General features: G+C 46.5%; 1 protein-coding gene across 5 annotated transcripts in view; it reads right to left on the bottom strand.

Annotated features, from left to right (window-relative positions):
• Positions 1-2,876: 2,876 nt before the first annotated feature.
• fynb (FYN proto-oncogene, Src family tyrosine kinase b) overlaps positions 2,877-14,880 on the bottom strand; it is a 64,971-nt gene continuing 52,967 nt past the window's right edge. For 3 of the 5 annotated variants that reach the window (XM_072362813.1, XM_072362814.1, XM_072362812.1), the window contains 8 exons: positions 14,764-14,867; positions 14,543-14,692; positions 11,751-11,915; positions 10,052-10,231; positions 8,817-8,893; positions 6,923-7,076; positions 5,559-5,690; positions 2,877-4,970 (listed from right to left, as the gene is read on the bottom strand). In XM_072362813.1, coding sequence (XP_072218914.1) covers positions 4,762-4,970; positions 5,559-5,690; positions 6,923-7,076; positions 8,817-8,893; positions 10,052-10,231; positions 11,751-11,915; positions 14,543-14,692; positions 14,764-14,867 — 1,171 coding nt within the window. In that variant the 3' untranslated portion in view covers positions 2,877-4,761. Of the gene's footprint in view, positions 4,971-5,558; positions 5,691-6,922; positions 7,077-8,816; positions 8,894-10,051; positions 10,232-11,254; positions 11,411-11,750; positions 11,916-14,542; positions 14,693-14,763; positions 14,868-14,880 lie in introns of all 5 variants that reach the window. The other 2 variants (XM_072362816.1, XM_072362815.1) reach the window with 2 other exon arrangements.

Below are 14,880 nucleotides of genomic sequence, written 5' to 3'. Positions count from 1 at the left end.
CTGATTTCACTGCTTGAATTATGTAGAGGACAAGCGCAGAATTTCAAATTCTAAGTTATTAAATGAGCAAGTTGTAAGCTAATGTGTTGACACTCGGGAACAGATTTTTTTCTTTAAGCTTGCACACAGAGATCAGACAGCCTCTGATTAAGCAGTGACTGACAGAGCTTCATTTGGCTCATCTATTAAACTGTATAATCCAGCTGATGGTCCACAGCAAACACTCATTTACAGGATGGATGCTACTCTAGTATCACAAATGGAAAGTAAGCAGTGCAAATTTCTTTAGAAAAATATGATTAGCTTCTTTTTCTTTTTTATTCTAGCAGGGAAATGTCTGTCCCTGTGCTCCACATGAACTGTACACACAGATGCAGTGTTCTGTTTATCACCCAGATCCCCATGGCTCTGTTCATCCCTTTAATACCGTTCTCAGTCGCCCACCAATTATCCTCAGAAATACAGACGACATGAAACTAACATTTCCATCGTTCCATCGCTACGGTCTTCTTCTAAAATGGATAAAACCAGACCTACCTGATGAGACCTTTGCTCTGTACTCCTGTAAAGGGGACTTCTACACAGGTGCATCCCAGCTTGTTATGGCTCCACAAGGACGAGGCTTTCGATGATATGAAGGAGGGATTTGTCAGGCATCTCAAGCTGGTGCTTCTATAAAGACTCAGGAGGGGGGAGTCACACCACCTGACATATGTGAAGGCTATGTTCCCATAGCACAAAATTAGACTGAACTATGACTGAATGAATTTTATGCTCATATTACACAAGGTCCAATGAACTGTTTGCTGTATGTTGTGGAAGAGAATCAGCCTGAATGATCTGTAAAAGGTATTCTTCATGATACGGGCTCATGTTTCTTTGTCCTCAGGGCACCAGGAGCCGAAAACAAAAGTTAGATGAATGAAGAGGGGGAAAAAGCCATAATAAGAGCGAGGTTCGTATGATGGTCCATAAACCAGCTGGAACGAGAACAGCAAGGATGGTTGTGTGACACTGAAAAGCCGTGAACCCATAATGTTGGTTTTTGTGTCTCTGCAGCCCTAATTTTAAGAAGGGCCGCACAGTATGGTTCATTTTGTTCTCCTTTGTCAAAATCTACTAAATGTGAGCTGAAAAAGTTTGAAGAGGTTAATGGTTGATGGATCTTACCAACAAACTACAGTTTTCTTAGGCAGGAAATGTCCAGATGTTACAGCTTACAGACAGATGATGAAAAAAAACAGTTAGAAGTAAGCATTGATCCATTTGCCATGTTGACAGTCTGTTAAGAATCCCACGAGCTTCTCTGTGAGCTAAATGCTAATAACAGCATGGTGAAGAAGATGATGATGATGAGAATACATTTGTTTCCATCAGAGCAGCTCCATCCAAACGAACAAAAAGAAACCCGTTTCAGGCCTGTCAGCATGCATTTGATCAGGTTTTAAGCTCTTTATTTGTTGAAATAATTTAGACTCTGAAGAAGTGGACAAACACTTTGACCATGTGGGACTGTGAAACTCTCATAGTCAGAGTTAAAAGCAGAGCAAGACTTTCTTTAAGTGTGCTCCGGAGAACTGACGTGGAGAAGGAAATAAATGATTTGCTGTGTGTTCATGCATCAGCCTCAGTGTGAAGTGGTGGCGTTTGAATTTTTGATCATTAACCAGAGTACGTTCATGAAAAGAAACCTAAACTCAACAGGAAAGGCTAACCCTGCCTATACACTGATTATCTGTCCTCATTTCAACTTTCAACTCTAGATCTGTCTGAGTATCCCTACATCTTTATTTCTAAAGCCACTTTACATCTGTTCCTAACCTTTTTATGTCCGTAGTCACATATGTTCCGTCAGTTCAGTACATTTTATTCTCCTTACCTTACCTTATTCTGTCCATGTTCTGGTCTCCTTCTTCTCTGCTTTACTTCTATACAAAAGTAATGATGTAATGTGGATATTTGCTGGTTAGAATCATCCTAATGGTTTGAAATGCTCATACTGGCAAATTAGCAATTAACAGTTTTCCAATCAAATGGTTACCAGGTCAAATCACTGAAAAACACACATGAAGGCACAACAGGAAAAGTCAGAGGATCCCCAGTCCTGATGGACTTTTATCTTCAGGACCAAACTATTAATACCTGCTGGAGAACTGGCAGGACATCTCAGTCTGAACAGAAGTGGACAACCAACCGGCGCTACCTGTCGAGTTACCCGTGTCCAGTCAGGTGCTGACCCTCCTATCGTTCCTGCCTCTGTCATGCATGAGTGTGGGTGGGTGGGTGTGGGCCCCCCCCAGAAGCAGGCGTGGCTGCCGCACTTCCTTCGACACACCTGACAATCATCACTCATCCTCAGCAGTATTTAACCTGCTGAGGACGCTGCTTCCACTCATCGCCTGACCGTTGAACTACTCACTACGGTAGTGTGATCACGGCCTGCTCAGTCATAGTAACTTGCATTTTCTCCTCTTTTGCTACAGACCCGGTTGTGGTGTGCCTCCATGCGAGCTCTGAGATATCCTGTTGTGCTCAACTCTCAGTAAGTACGACCTTACTGAGGTCTGAAAAAGACCAACTTACTTTAAACTGAGACGGATCTTCTGGGAGGTTTCATGGCTGCAGGGGGATCCGTCTCACACTGCTGAACATTCATGTCGGTGATAAGCATCGGCTGTTTGTTAGCATCAAGCTAAAGTCTGACTGGAGTCCACACAAGCAGCCAAGTTTGCCATGACAACCAGAAAACTCCCAGATGATGTGATTTGATTTAAAGGTTACTGCAGCGCGGCTCTCTGTTTACGACCAGACAAAATGGTTTTCTTCTTTCTAGCTTTCCAACCCCCCCACACACACACACACCAGTTACTCGTGGAAAGAGTGTAAAATGTTTATTGTTTTTTTTCTGAATTCCAAATGTCAAAAATCACTGAATTAACAAAACAAGTAATGTTAAAAAAGAAAATGAAAGATACAAAGGAGAGAGGTTAGCAACACATAAAAATGACTTTGCTGTACAACTGAAAACTGAAGGGTTTCGAGTGGCCATGAGACAATGTGCATTAATCCCAGATCAGCTCAGGGCTGGAGTCTTCTCAATTAGTCACACATTCAAACTGCTTCAGCTGCTACCTGAATGTCCTCAGAGCTTTACAGCACAACAGACTCTTTAAGAACAACGACAGAGGATGAAAAACCCAGACTGAATAGAAGTGTATTAGTAAAACTTAAAGGAGGAAGTGACTGAGGAGGTAAGCTGGTCTGGGATCAGCTGCAGGCCAGTGCTTCTGCAGTCTCCGAAGGACGTGCAGGAGATGAGGTGGAAGAGCCACAGTGGGATCTGAAATCCATCCTTTTCTACCAGCCACACACAAACTCAAGGTAGAAGAACATTTTTCCACCTGAATTAGCCGAAATAAGCGAGGAGGACGTGCAAAATCCTTGCATGCTTGTCTGTGATCTACACAAATGTGACCAAAGATTTATAAAAGAAGCAGCAGTAGCCTAACAACTATTGCTCTGGGGAAGCTTTCGGGGGGGCAGACAGAATAAAGAAAAACAAGCTGGTGCGGGGCTCCATCATGCTTGTTGGAAGGACCCTCAGGAATTAAACGATGACCTGGGGAGAATTTCCTTCCACATTATGAAAAAATAAGAAAAGATATATTGAGGCCTCCGGTTCCTTTTAGAAAATAATACAGGAGCTTATGATCCATGCACAGAAACTGTGTCTGCTCAGGTGCTCCGCTTTCGTTGCCTCCATTTTTTTATCCTTAATATTATTTTTGTGAAGGAGAAAATAAAATCTTGAACAGAAGCAGACAAGCTAAAACAAATTCTCTTATTTACAGTGAATACAGCTATTTCATTGCATTAGCACAACTCCGGTCAGCTCTGTCCATCAGGGGCCGGGCGCGTCAGGGGCCGGGCGCGTCAGACATCAGGGGCCGGGCGCGTCAGACATCAGGGGCCGGGCGCGTCAGGGGCCGGGCGCGTCAGACATCAGGGGCCGGGCGCGTCAGACATCAGGGGCCGGGCGCGTCAGACATCAGGGGCCGGGCGCGTCAGACATCAGGGGCCGGGCGCGTCAGACATCAGGGGCCGGGCGCGTCAGACATCAGGGGCCGGGCGCGTCAGACATCAGGGGCCGGGCGCGTCAGGTCGGGCGCGTCAGACATCAGGGGCCGGGCGCGTCAGGGGCCGGGCGCGTCAGACATCAGGGGCCGGGCGCGTCAGACATCAGGGGCCGGGCGCGTCAGACATCAGGGGCCGGGCGCGTCAGACATCAGGGGCCGGGCGCGTCAGGGGCCGGGCGCGTCAGGGGCCGGGCGCGTCAGGGGCCGGGCGCGTCAGACATCAGGGGCCGGGCGCGTCAGGGGCCGGGCGCGTCAGGGGCCGGGCGCGTCAGGGGCCGGGCGCGTCAGGGGCCGGGCGCGTCAGGGGCCGGGCGCGTCAGGGGCCGGGCGCGTCAGGGGCCGGGCGCGTCAGACATCAGGGGCCGGGCGCGTCAGGGGCCGGGCGCGTCAGACATCAGGGGCCGGGCGCGTCAGGGGCCGGGCGCGTCAGAGGCCGGGCGCGTCAGGGGCCGGGCGCGTCAGGGGCCGGGCGCGAGAATGAACTGAAATGGTCGAGTTGAGCTGAGGAAGCCGATCCTTAAAAACCAAAAGGCCCTATATTTTCAGTATGTTTGTTTCTAAATCTTTCTGGCAGCACTTTGTGGGCTATCCTGTCCCTGAGCCCAGGAGCTGGGGGTGGGGGGGTTTAGAGATTATCCCCAGGCTGGTACTGTGGCTCGGTGGCTGTGAAGTAGTCCTCCAAGAAGGCCTGCAGGTACTCGAAAGTGGGCCTCTCCTCTGCATCCTTCTTCCAGCACTGCAGCATCAGCTCATGTAGCGAGATGGGGCAGTCCTGGGGGCATGGCATCCTGTACCCCCGCTCCACCTGCTCAAGCACCTCACGGTTGTTCATTCCTGAAAGTCAAATGGACACAAAAAGTGAGTAAGAGCATCCTGGGGCTGCTGAACTGATATGACCCTCAGCACAAACACACATCTGTGGAATACAGAGAGTTCCTGACATCTAAAATCAGCCGGTATTTGAAAAGCTACTAACTTTAAACTTCTAAATTACTCCTCTAAATCATCAAGGAGCAGAAGTGAGTTCTCAGGGTTAAGTTGAGACATTCTTGGATCTCATTCATCTACATGCGACTGGGACTCTGCTGCTTCCTCAGCTCACTGTGTGCGGATCTTCCTCCTCTCCCACCGGCACCATCTGGTTAAACATGTGCCCCCTCCCTGCATGTAGAACAGCCCGTGGCCTCCTCGGTCTGAAATTAACTTGTTCCACGGGCCAGCTGAAGCAGTTGAGGGTTATCTCTCATTGTGGCAACAAAGGCTACCCAAGCAGAAACAAACCTTTTAGTCCCATAAACGGCAGAAGGCGCGCCTGTTGTCACAGTGAAAGCACCGTGTGTACACGCTCCCCTTATCACGCCACTTAATCAAGATCTACAGGTGAAAGTTTGGCGCCGTTTTTAACCCTTTCCCCATGCTCACCTGGGTACGGCACCCGGCCCTTCGTCACCAGCTCCGTCAACAAGATGCCGAATGACCACACGTCTGACTTGATGGTGAACTTCCCGTACAGCGCAGCCTCTGGGGCGGTCCACTTGATGGGGAACTTCGCACCTGAGGCAGAGCAGTGAGATGACACCAGCACTCATGATGCACATGTGCAGAGTCTCCTCTTTCTCATGAAGACATTTTCTGTCAGTGTTATAGAAAGTCTGGCTGAGATTTTATTATTTTTTAAATCCAGACATGCTGGAATCATTTCAAATCTCTCAAAGAGAAACGAGCGTTTGAGACTGAGTGTGAAAACTGTCTGAAGCCACATGAAAAGGCGGCTCTGAGGCTGTTGATGATGATGACTGCTGCGTGTGCTTCTCAGTCCACTGTTTACAGGAGGCAGAAATAAAGTAACCCAGTAATGGACTGGTGATGTGTTCAGGGTGCAGCCTGCCTCCAGTGCCCCCCCGCCCGCCGCTGAACCGGAAAAAGTGAAAAATGAAAGAATGACTTAAAGAAAGTATTGTAAGCATTTCCTCCTAAGTTGTGTGCATTTTGCAGACTTTAAGCACAACTCTGGAGATGAGTCGCATGTTGGAACACTGCTGCTGAGTGAGGAGGCCAGCTTACAGCACCTGTGAGCTGTTGGGCTCTGAGTGAAGTGCAACATCAAGCAGGGATCCAGTGCCATGTGCGCCGCGCAGTGACCTCACAGTGACCTCACAGTGACCTCACAGTGAGAAGGTAAGCTAACACGCAGGGAGGGGAGGATATTTACAGGGTATCCCTGCAGGTTGGACCACTGAGCCTGGTGTTGGCAGCACTGCTCGCAGGCTTTCAAGCATCTTTGTTTCTGTAAATGCTTTTGTTTGATGGCCTTTAAGAGAAACGGTGGAGATGAGTGGAAATAAGTGCATTCTTCTTCTTTCAGTCCTTCCCAGTCACAGCTACAATGGTGACTGCTAACAGGAGCTTTCATGCACATGTCAGCTGTTGTTGTGACAACTGAACGCTCAAAAACAAACTTCCAATGAACAGTAATGGCATTAAGTTCCTGCCGTTTACTGGTTATGGTCCAATACAACCCCTGAAACAGCCTTTATTCCCATCTTTGGTCCCATCTTAAGCAACTTTCCTTTCCTGCAGAAGCGCCCGATACGACCTCCAGAGCAGGGAGTGTCTTCCCTCAGTTTCTGTGCAACAGTGAGCAAATATTTGGAGCCGACTGAGGTCTCGCTGACGGCTCATTTTGAAGTGGGTGTGTTTTAAATCTCTCAGAAAGAGTTTCTCTTCCTTCTCGGTACTGCAGCTAGACAACACATGAGTGTGTGAGAAGGGAGCGCAAACCTCACCTTGCCGAGCTGTGTATTCATTGTCCTCGATCAACCTGGCCAGGCCAAAGTCAGCGATCTTGCACACCAGGTTGTCCCCCACCAGGATGTTGGCGGAGCGCAGGTCTCTGTGGATGTAGTTCATCCTCTCGATGTAGGCCATGCCTGCTGCCACCTGAAGCACAGCACAGAGCAACACTCACTCAATCAAACCCTGCTGGACTCCAGGCTTTTCTCTAGTTCATGACAGTATTGTTGGATGTGGTCTGGCTACACTGCAACACTGTGCACGAGGCCTGATTATTCCCTGTACCACACTTCAAAAACGTTGCTTTACTGCCTGGTTTCAACACAGCTTCACCATAATCTTCTATTTTCGAAGGGGAATAAAACACAACCAACACAGAATAAGAGAAAGCACTGGACTGGAGAGCTGAGAGACACACATTATGTCAAACTCCACATGTCGCTCGTCGTTTTTGGGAAGTAAGAACTGGTCTGCTCGCTTGTTGCACCACGTTTGCTTCGCTTGGCTCTGTGAGAAAAGTTATCAGTGAACTGGACTTTAGAAATCTAAAGGTTATGTTGGTTAAATGGAAACCTAACCTGCAGCATATCTGCTGGGATAGGTTTCCCGGGAATCAAGCATTTCTCGGGTGTGTTTTGTTTGCTTTGCACTACTTTAACGTGTCTTAGCCAAATGCCAACTTTGTAGCACATGGTCTCTGCTTCAGTTGGACAGCATGATGACATTCTGTCCATCAGAGGACGTTGGAGCAGTGCTCGATTTCTATGGTAAAACAGTTTAAAGAAGTGTTGTGAAAGTCACTCTAACAACACTAAGACATGCTTTAGTGACTGTTGTTGAGCTCAACCCTGTGTGCGCCTCATATGAGAAAGCCTGCCAGGACCGTGGGGGGCATCTGCACAAATTTAGGTCATTTTAAAAGCCGTTCTTCTGTTGGAGGAAAACAAATTACTGATATGTTAACCTATTGTGATAATTAAACTGCTCAAAAAAAAAAGGAAAACTGAAGTAACACTTCCTAAATCTTAATGACTAAAATATTCGTTATTCTTTACATAGTGGGATGCGTTTGAGAACAAAATAACATAAAAATTATCAATGTAAATCAAAATTATTATCCCATGGAGGTCTGGATTTGGACTCATACTCAAAATTAAAAAAATAAATAAAAAAAAAAAAAAAAAAAAAATCACATAACAGGCTGATCAAACTTCGTGGTGGATGTTCTCCTGAGGGATCAGTTAACTCCTGGACAGTCTGTGGTGCCTCATGCTACCTCTAGGGGTGTGAGCTCTGACAAAATGCAAAAGTGACCAAAACATCAGCCAGAAAGGATGAGAACAGAGAAATGGTCTGTGGTCACCACCTGCAGAACCACTCCTTTATAGGGGTTTTCTTGCTAATTGCCACCATTTCCACCTGACGTTTGTTCCATTTGCACAACAGCAGGTGAAATTGAGTCACAATCAGCGTTTCTTCCAAACTGGACAGGTTGATTCCACAGAAGTGTGACTGACTTGGAGTTAAATTGTGCTGTTTAGGTGTTCCCTTTATTTTCTAGAGCAGTGTACTTAAGACAATGAAGAATTTCAGAAAATGATAAAGGAAAAACAGCTGCAGTGAAGCTTCAGCTCTCTGGCTGCATTAGTAATGCAGCACTGACTCCGTTAGATCCGAACAGTTCATTGTGAGATCTGCAGGTGATTTGGTGTTGAGTTTGGATTTACAGCAAACTATCAAAAGAGGAGCTGTAAGGACTTTAGCTAAATAATGATATTACAGCCCCTGCAGCTACTGTAATGGAAGGAAAAGTTTGTCTGCAAAGATCTATCTGAACTCTTGCTGTTGTTGTTGCTCAGTAAGTTCTACTGTCACATAATGGCATACCTGTGCTGCCATGTCCACCAGGTTAGGCAGCTTCAGAGCTCGTCCCTCTCCATCCTTCAAGAAGTCCAGCAGGCTTCCTGCAGAGTACAGAGATGGATTTGAATGCTAGTCCACATAAATGAAACACAGCCAATCAGACAACTTTTTAGTTAAATAACTATTCTTAATTCATTCTACGAGTGAATGTCATCAACAGCAGTGAATCCAGACCGAAGGCTTTGATCATCTCCATAACAACTTCATTCAGTAACTAAATAAGCAGATGGATGCAGCAGGCTCTGCATGTGGCGGACACAGTCGTGCACATCACTGTCTGTTCTCTGGTGATTCCTGTACTGTGCACCCAAAGCTCTCTCACGTGGAGTTTCTGGAATTCAGTTTCTAAAAGTATTGTTTTAAAGTCTCAGTGAAGCCAGAGCAGTTGTTGTTCTGATGCCTTGGTTTGAATGAAACTGGCTTTGCAAAGCCAGCATTTCTGTGCCTTACACTAAAAACACATCAGCTAATAAATAAGCATATAAACAGAGCCATTGTGTCGATTGTTTTGAACATTTCTTTGGGTTAGTGCATCTCATTGCTGCTCCAACAAAGGAACATGGAGCATGAAAAGGTGTGGGGGGGGTCAAACTGCCAACCACGCAGGTGGAAGACGAGCACTCTGCCTGCCAGCAGCCCATCAGATTACTTCCTGGTTAGGGTTAGTCCTCATATCACAGCATCATAATGATCAGAGGTTGCCTCAAAAGTAGAGAATCTGAGTTTGTACAGAGTGGCAGAGCAGACAGAGAAGCTCTGTAGCTAACAAGGATACTTTCCCTTTTAACCTCATCGCATGAGGAGTACAATCCATCTGTAAAAATAGGTGAAATTTGCAGGTTATAGCGGTTAGTGCGATGTGGGTCACTGGAGCCGTATGTAACCTTATATTAGTACTAATATCTTGTTTTTCTATTCCTGTTTGACTTTTTATGCTGTTTCCTGTCCTCCGCCTGCTATAACTCGTCTGTCTACTTGCTACAGGACAAAAAAGGATGATTAAGTTTCAGAGTTCTGGTTATTGGTATCAGCTGACATAAATTCAGGTATCAGATTTAGATTAAAACAGATCTCTTGAACATTGCAGAAGGCATGCAGCATTCTGAACCTGCCTCACAAGCTCCCTGCCAGCGGGAGTTGTGAATCAGCAAAAAAACATTTTGAGAACACGGACTGTAAATGTGTTTGTGTGAATCTACCTTTGCCCATGTACTCTGTGACGATGTAAATGGGCTCCTCAGACACCACGGCGTAAAGCTGCACCAGCTTATCGTGGCGGAGTTTCTTCATGATTTGAGCCTCCTCCAGGAAGGACTCAGGGGACATGGTGCCAGGCTTCAGTGTCTTCACCGCCACTTTAGTGGTGCCATTCCACGTTCCTGGGACACAGACACTGGCATCAGAGCAGCAGGAGCATCAATAGCTAAATGATGCCATTTCAAAGCCAGACCCAACAGCCAACAGCCAACAGCCAACAGCCAGCTCGAACCCGAGGACATGGCCAGCAGATGACTGTGGTCAAAGTCTCGCTTTGAAATGGCAAGGAGGTAACCATGCATCACACAATGAGACTGGGAGTCAATGTGAGTATTCATTTAGATCTAATTCTTTGTGCTGAGATTGGACTGAAGAAGAATTAACTGGCTAAAAGGTTGAGAGAGAACCTTTCTTTGAACTGGATTCATCGGATGAATGCGACTGCAACACAACATGGCTCCACCGCCCATGTGCCCTGTCTGCAGGTACTGTGTCAAAGCAACAGGAAATGTAATTAGCCCCATCCTCCACTAATCTCATTCTGTGAGTCATACATGCAGGAATATTAGTGGTTCCCAAAGAGGAGGGCATGGCTCATCAGCTAACATTAAGCCTACTTGTGTTTGAGGCCTTAACTCCAGAGTATGCTCAGGAATCAGTGTATTCTTCTGTGCCACACCCGAGGTAAAAAGACCCAGGGGCCGAGGGGTATCTGGGAGAACCCCGTTATCTGTCAAGCAGGACTTGATATACACACAAACAAATGTTTCAGGAACAATATGATGACTTTTTAGAGAAAAACAGTCATTTTGTCAGGACTTTTATGTTGTTTTCTGACATGTCATCCACAGAAGCCTTGAAAAATCATCTGGTAGTCTTCCATTTTCTACCCATATGTTTCCAAAATGATCAGTGATAGTCTTTTCTTCTTCTTTGGAAGTATGACAACATACCTGCAGCCTGGCTTACTGAATAAACTGACTGAGCTTTCTGTTAAATAATAAATGTGTCATAACATGTCTATACTGCAGAAAATGAGCGTCATGTTCTCTTCATGAAGACAAAGAAAAACTCCCACATGTATATACTGGGAAGGCATCTGGTTACTATCTAAATGGGTTTTCAATTTTCATAGATTTCCTTACCATAAAACACATCAGCAAAACATCCCGTCCCCAGCTTTACATCCAACTTAAGTGCGTCTCGGCTGATCTCCCAGGCATCATGACTCAAGCCCACAGTGTCAGGGATGTAGTTCACACACACGACCGTTAAATTAAAGCACAAACCATCCGCACTCTCTACAGGGGGAGGGAAGGCAAGGCACACAGGGTTAACTGTTAGGGAGAGGAGCATGCACTGAGGCTCACATGGATGGGGGCCATCTTTGTTGTGAGAGCAGAGTCTCCTGACACAGCCGATGTGATTTCGGACGGCTATGGGAGGTAGTAGTCAGGCACCTGGGGTACTGTGTTGGCTGCATCCTTAAAGTAGGAATTGTGAATTCTCCCTCTCCATTCTGATTCCTTTGACTCCCTGGACAGATAATATCCACAGGTTTTGGAGTGTATCTGGTGTCTCTGCCCCTGTCTGTGCCCCCATCCATGTGACCTCAACCTCTGGAGGCGACTGGATCCGTACCCATCCAGACCTCCCCAAACTGGCCGTTCCCAAGACGCTTGATCAGCTGAAGCGACTCTCTTGGGATCTCCCATACATCTTTGGTTTTGACAGACAGGTCGGCGAGGCGAGGCATCCCTTTGTGGCAGGGAACCACCAAGCGACAGCAGAGACCCGCCGCTCGTTCTGCACACGCCACACAGCAACACACAAACAGGAGCACAGAGACATGTACTGAGAGTTAGCACAGCATCCTGCGGGAGAGAGAAGAAAGCCTGAGAGCCACACAAAGGTCTCCGATCCTTCCTGATCATCAGATCAGCCCGTGTGCTGCTGGGCCTCATACCTCTGCACAAATGGACAAGGCGACTGGGAAGCCCTGTAGCAGCATGAAGCAGATGTGCGGTGACACTTCCTACTCTTAAAAGAGAACTCTTCTACACGAGCTGGAATCCATGAAAACAACAAGTATATAAAACTTGTTGGGCTCAAAAGGATGAGAAAAAAAGCCCTGATGAGGCAATCAGGGTAGTTAGACTCAGAGCCTCTTAGAGCATCTTATCTTTTACTGGAGCAACAAATGAACAAGCATCAGCCATGAACAAAGTAAAGTCTCTGCTCTGACTCTGATGTATGCTCTATGATGACAGTAATTCATGTGAAGACAACGTTGCAGCTGTCAGTTATTCATCTACGTAGAACTGTAGTTGGGTTAAACATGAAGATGGAACACAATGAGAAGCATTATCAACATCTCCGGCTTTACTCTGGAGAAAGCACTTCTATTTGCCCACAATTGATTAAACCGGTGGATTAGTGTAGAACGTCCGCTGGTCCCTTCATGCTGATGTCTGAAAAACATCCACACACAGACCTGCACTACTGATAAGGCCCTGAGGCGTTTGCACAGAGCAGTAAAGACATGATAAAGGCCTCATCTCTCCCAGGGGGAGAACACAGCCTGCAACGTGGAGCCTCAGCTTTACTCAAAAATCAATAGAGCTCTGTGCTCACTCTGCTGGCTGTCATAAAAGCTGTCAATATCTGGACCGGACCCACACACAAGCGTGAATACAGAAATGGAAGAAAAAAAAATCAAAAAAGATCCGTTTTATTGGACTGAAATGATCATTTGACACCGTTGGACATGGGCTTGTATGCTCCAGAGAAACCGGGGTGTAAAACCTGGGTGTGTGTGTTATTAAAAAAGATCTGCCTCCATCCAGAGTAAAGGTTCCCTTCATCTCCCGGTGACTCAGTTTGTCTTAAGGATGTCGATACGAGGCAGCCTGAGTGGAGGCAGGAAGCAACAGATACTGCATGTGTGGATGAGATTTCTTGGAATATCCACGTGTTTTATTATGTTTCCAATTTATAATATATAAAGTGTATTTTACATAGTGTGTGCTGTTTATCACACCAGATGAAACGTTTAAGCGTTCAGACTGATTCTGAAGGATTTCCAGCTCCTCTGGCTGATCTGAAGAACAGTGACAGAATGTGATGCCACACCGGCGCTTCAGCTCTACGACCGCAGGAAAGATAAAGGAAAGCAGGAAGCCACACAAGCACAAGCCCTGAGGAGAGGCAAGCTTATTCATAACGGTGTCTCGTTGGCTCCACTCCTCATCTAGAGTGGTGATAAATGCAGAGGGATGGTTAATGTGCGATGTCATAAAGAGAGAATCCATGCTGTTGATTTTAGGCTATAAAGATCAATCCATCAATGTGCCAACTGGAGCGTGTCAGAAAATCATCCATCTGTCAGAGAAAGGGAGTGCTAATAAAAGACAAATCTACATTAGTAAGACACAGAGGTGCAAACTCATGAGTGAGACCTGAAACAAGTCCCTCCGTACATCTCAGAATCAGAACTGTGTGAATGCACACGTGGACAAAGTCCCAGTGATGCAAAGCAACACTCCCAGGCGTCTCCACAGGCTCAAGAGGGACATGAGCAGAAGGCCTTTCTGCTCACTGCAACGTCCCACTTCCTGCCTTCTGCTCAGCTGAGCTGTACTTAAAATGAATGTGAATGAACATGCAGCTTCTCTGACATACGATGTCTTCTGTGTCACAGCATTAGCCACCTTTGATGTGAAAACAAAATGCAATCATATCTTTTAACGTGTCTGCTTAATGCATTTGGTGTCAGTTCTAGGAAGTGGAACTTAGATAGAGGAGAAGATTGATGCTTCCACTAGTGGAAATGGGTGCCGTGTTAATGCTCCATTTCCTACATGACCAGCTGTTGTTCAAACTTTAACTTGTTTAGCTCCAATAAAACATGCACATCCGGCAGGTGCTGAGCCAACAGCGGAAATAAAGCGGCTCACACAGTGCCAGGCTCCACTCGGATCTGCTCTAAGCACCGAGATGACATTTTAAACGTGCTCTTATGGAGAGCTAATGAGCTTCAAACTTCACCTTGGACCAACAAAGCAGTCACAAGTGGAGCTGTGCAGTGTGAGCCCTGTAGTCAGGGTTTTATGGTTCAGCACAGCACCGGGGAGTATCCAGAAGAGCTCTCAGGTCTAATGAGGTCCTTCAAATCCAGACACTGAGCCCTAAGTAACATCAAATAAAACACTGTACTGTTTAGTGCTGCTTCTTGGTGTCAGTTCCTAAAATGAATTAAAGCATTCTAAAAGGAAATCAAACAAAATCCATGAGGAAGTAGCTCCTAAAAAGGACCATAATATGAAGATAAACTATCTGTCAACACTAATGGGATTGTTTTACGTGGTACTCCTAAAATGAATCCTAAATTGATCTTCCACACACTAAGTCAGAGTTATTTCCATTCTTTTTACCTGAGTAGTGCTGAACCAGTTGCTGCAGCGTGTCAAACTGAGCCCTGGTGGTGATGTAATAGCCGCCGCTGTCCAGCTTGCGGATCTTATAGTGCTTGACGTGATCGCCTTTCACATCGTCCCAGTCCCGTATAGACAAGGAGAAGGCCCCTGGGGGACACAGAGCAGGGTTTGAAGGTATAGCGCATTCACACACAGAGGTTTATGTGTGGATTCTTTACCCTTTGTGGTTTCACTCTCTCGGATGAGATAGGTGCCCCGAGGGTTGCCTGTTGACAGCAGCTGCCTCTCGGCATCCTTACGGCCTAGTTTACCAAAGTACCAGCTGGAATAAAAAG

This window comes from Leuresthes tenuis, unplaced genomic scaffold (assembly GCF_036924035.1).
Source record: "Leuresthes tenuis unplaced genomic scaffold, fLeuTen1.0.hap1 SCAF_13, whole genome shotgun sequence".
In the NCBI taxonomy this organism is placed as follows: Eukaryota; Metazoa; Chordata; class Actinopteri; order Atheriniformes; family Atherinopsidae; genus Leuresthes; species Leuresthes tenuis.
Note: the sequence above shows the minus strand (reverse complement) of the source record. Positions and strands in the feature narration are given on the sequence as shown.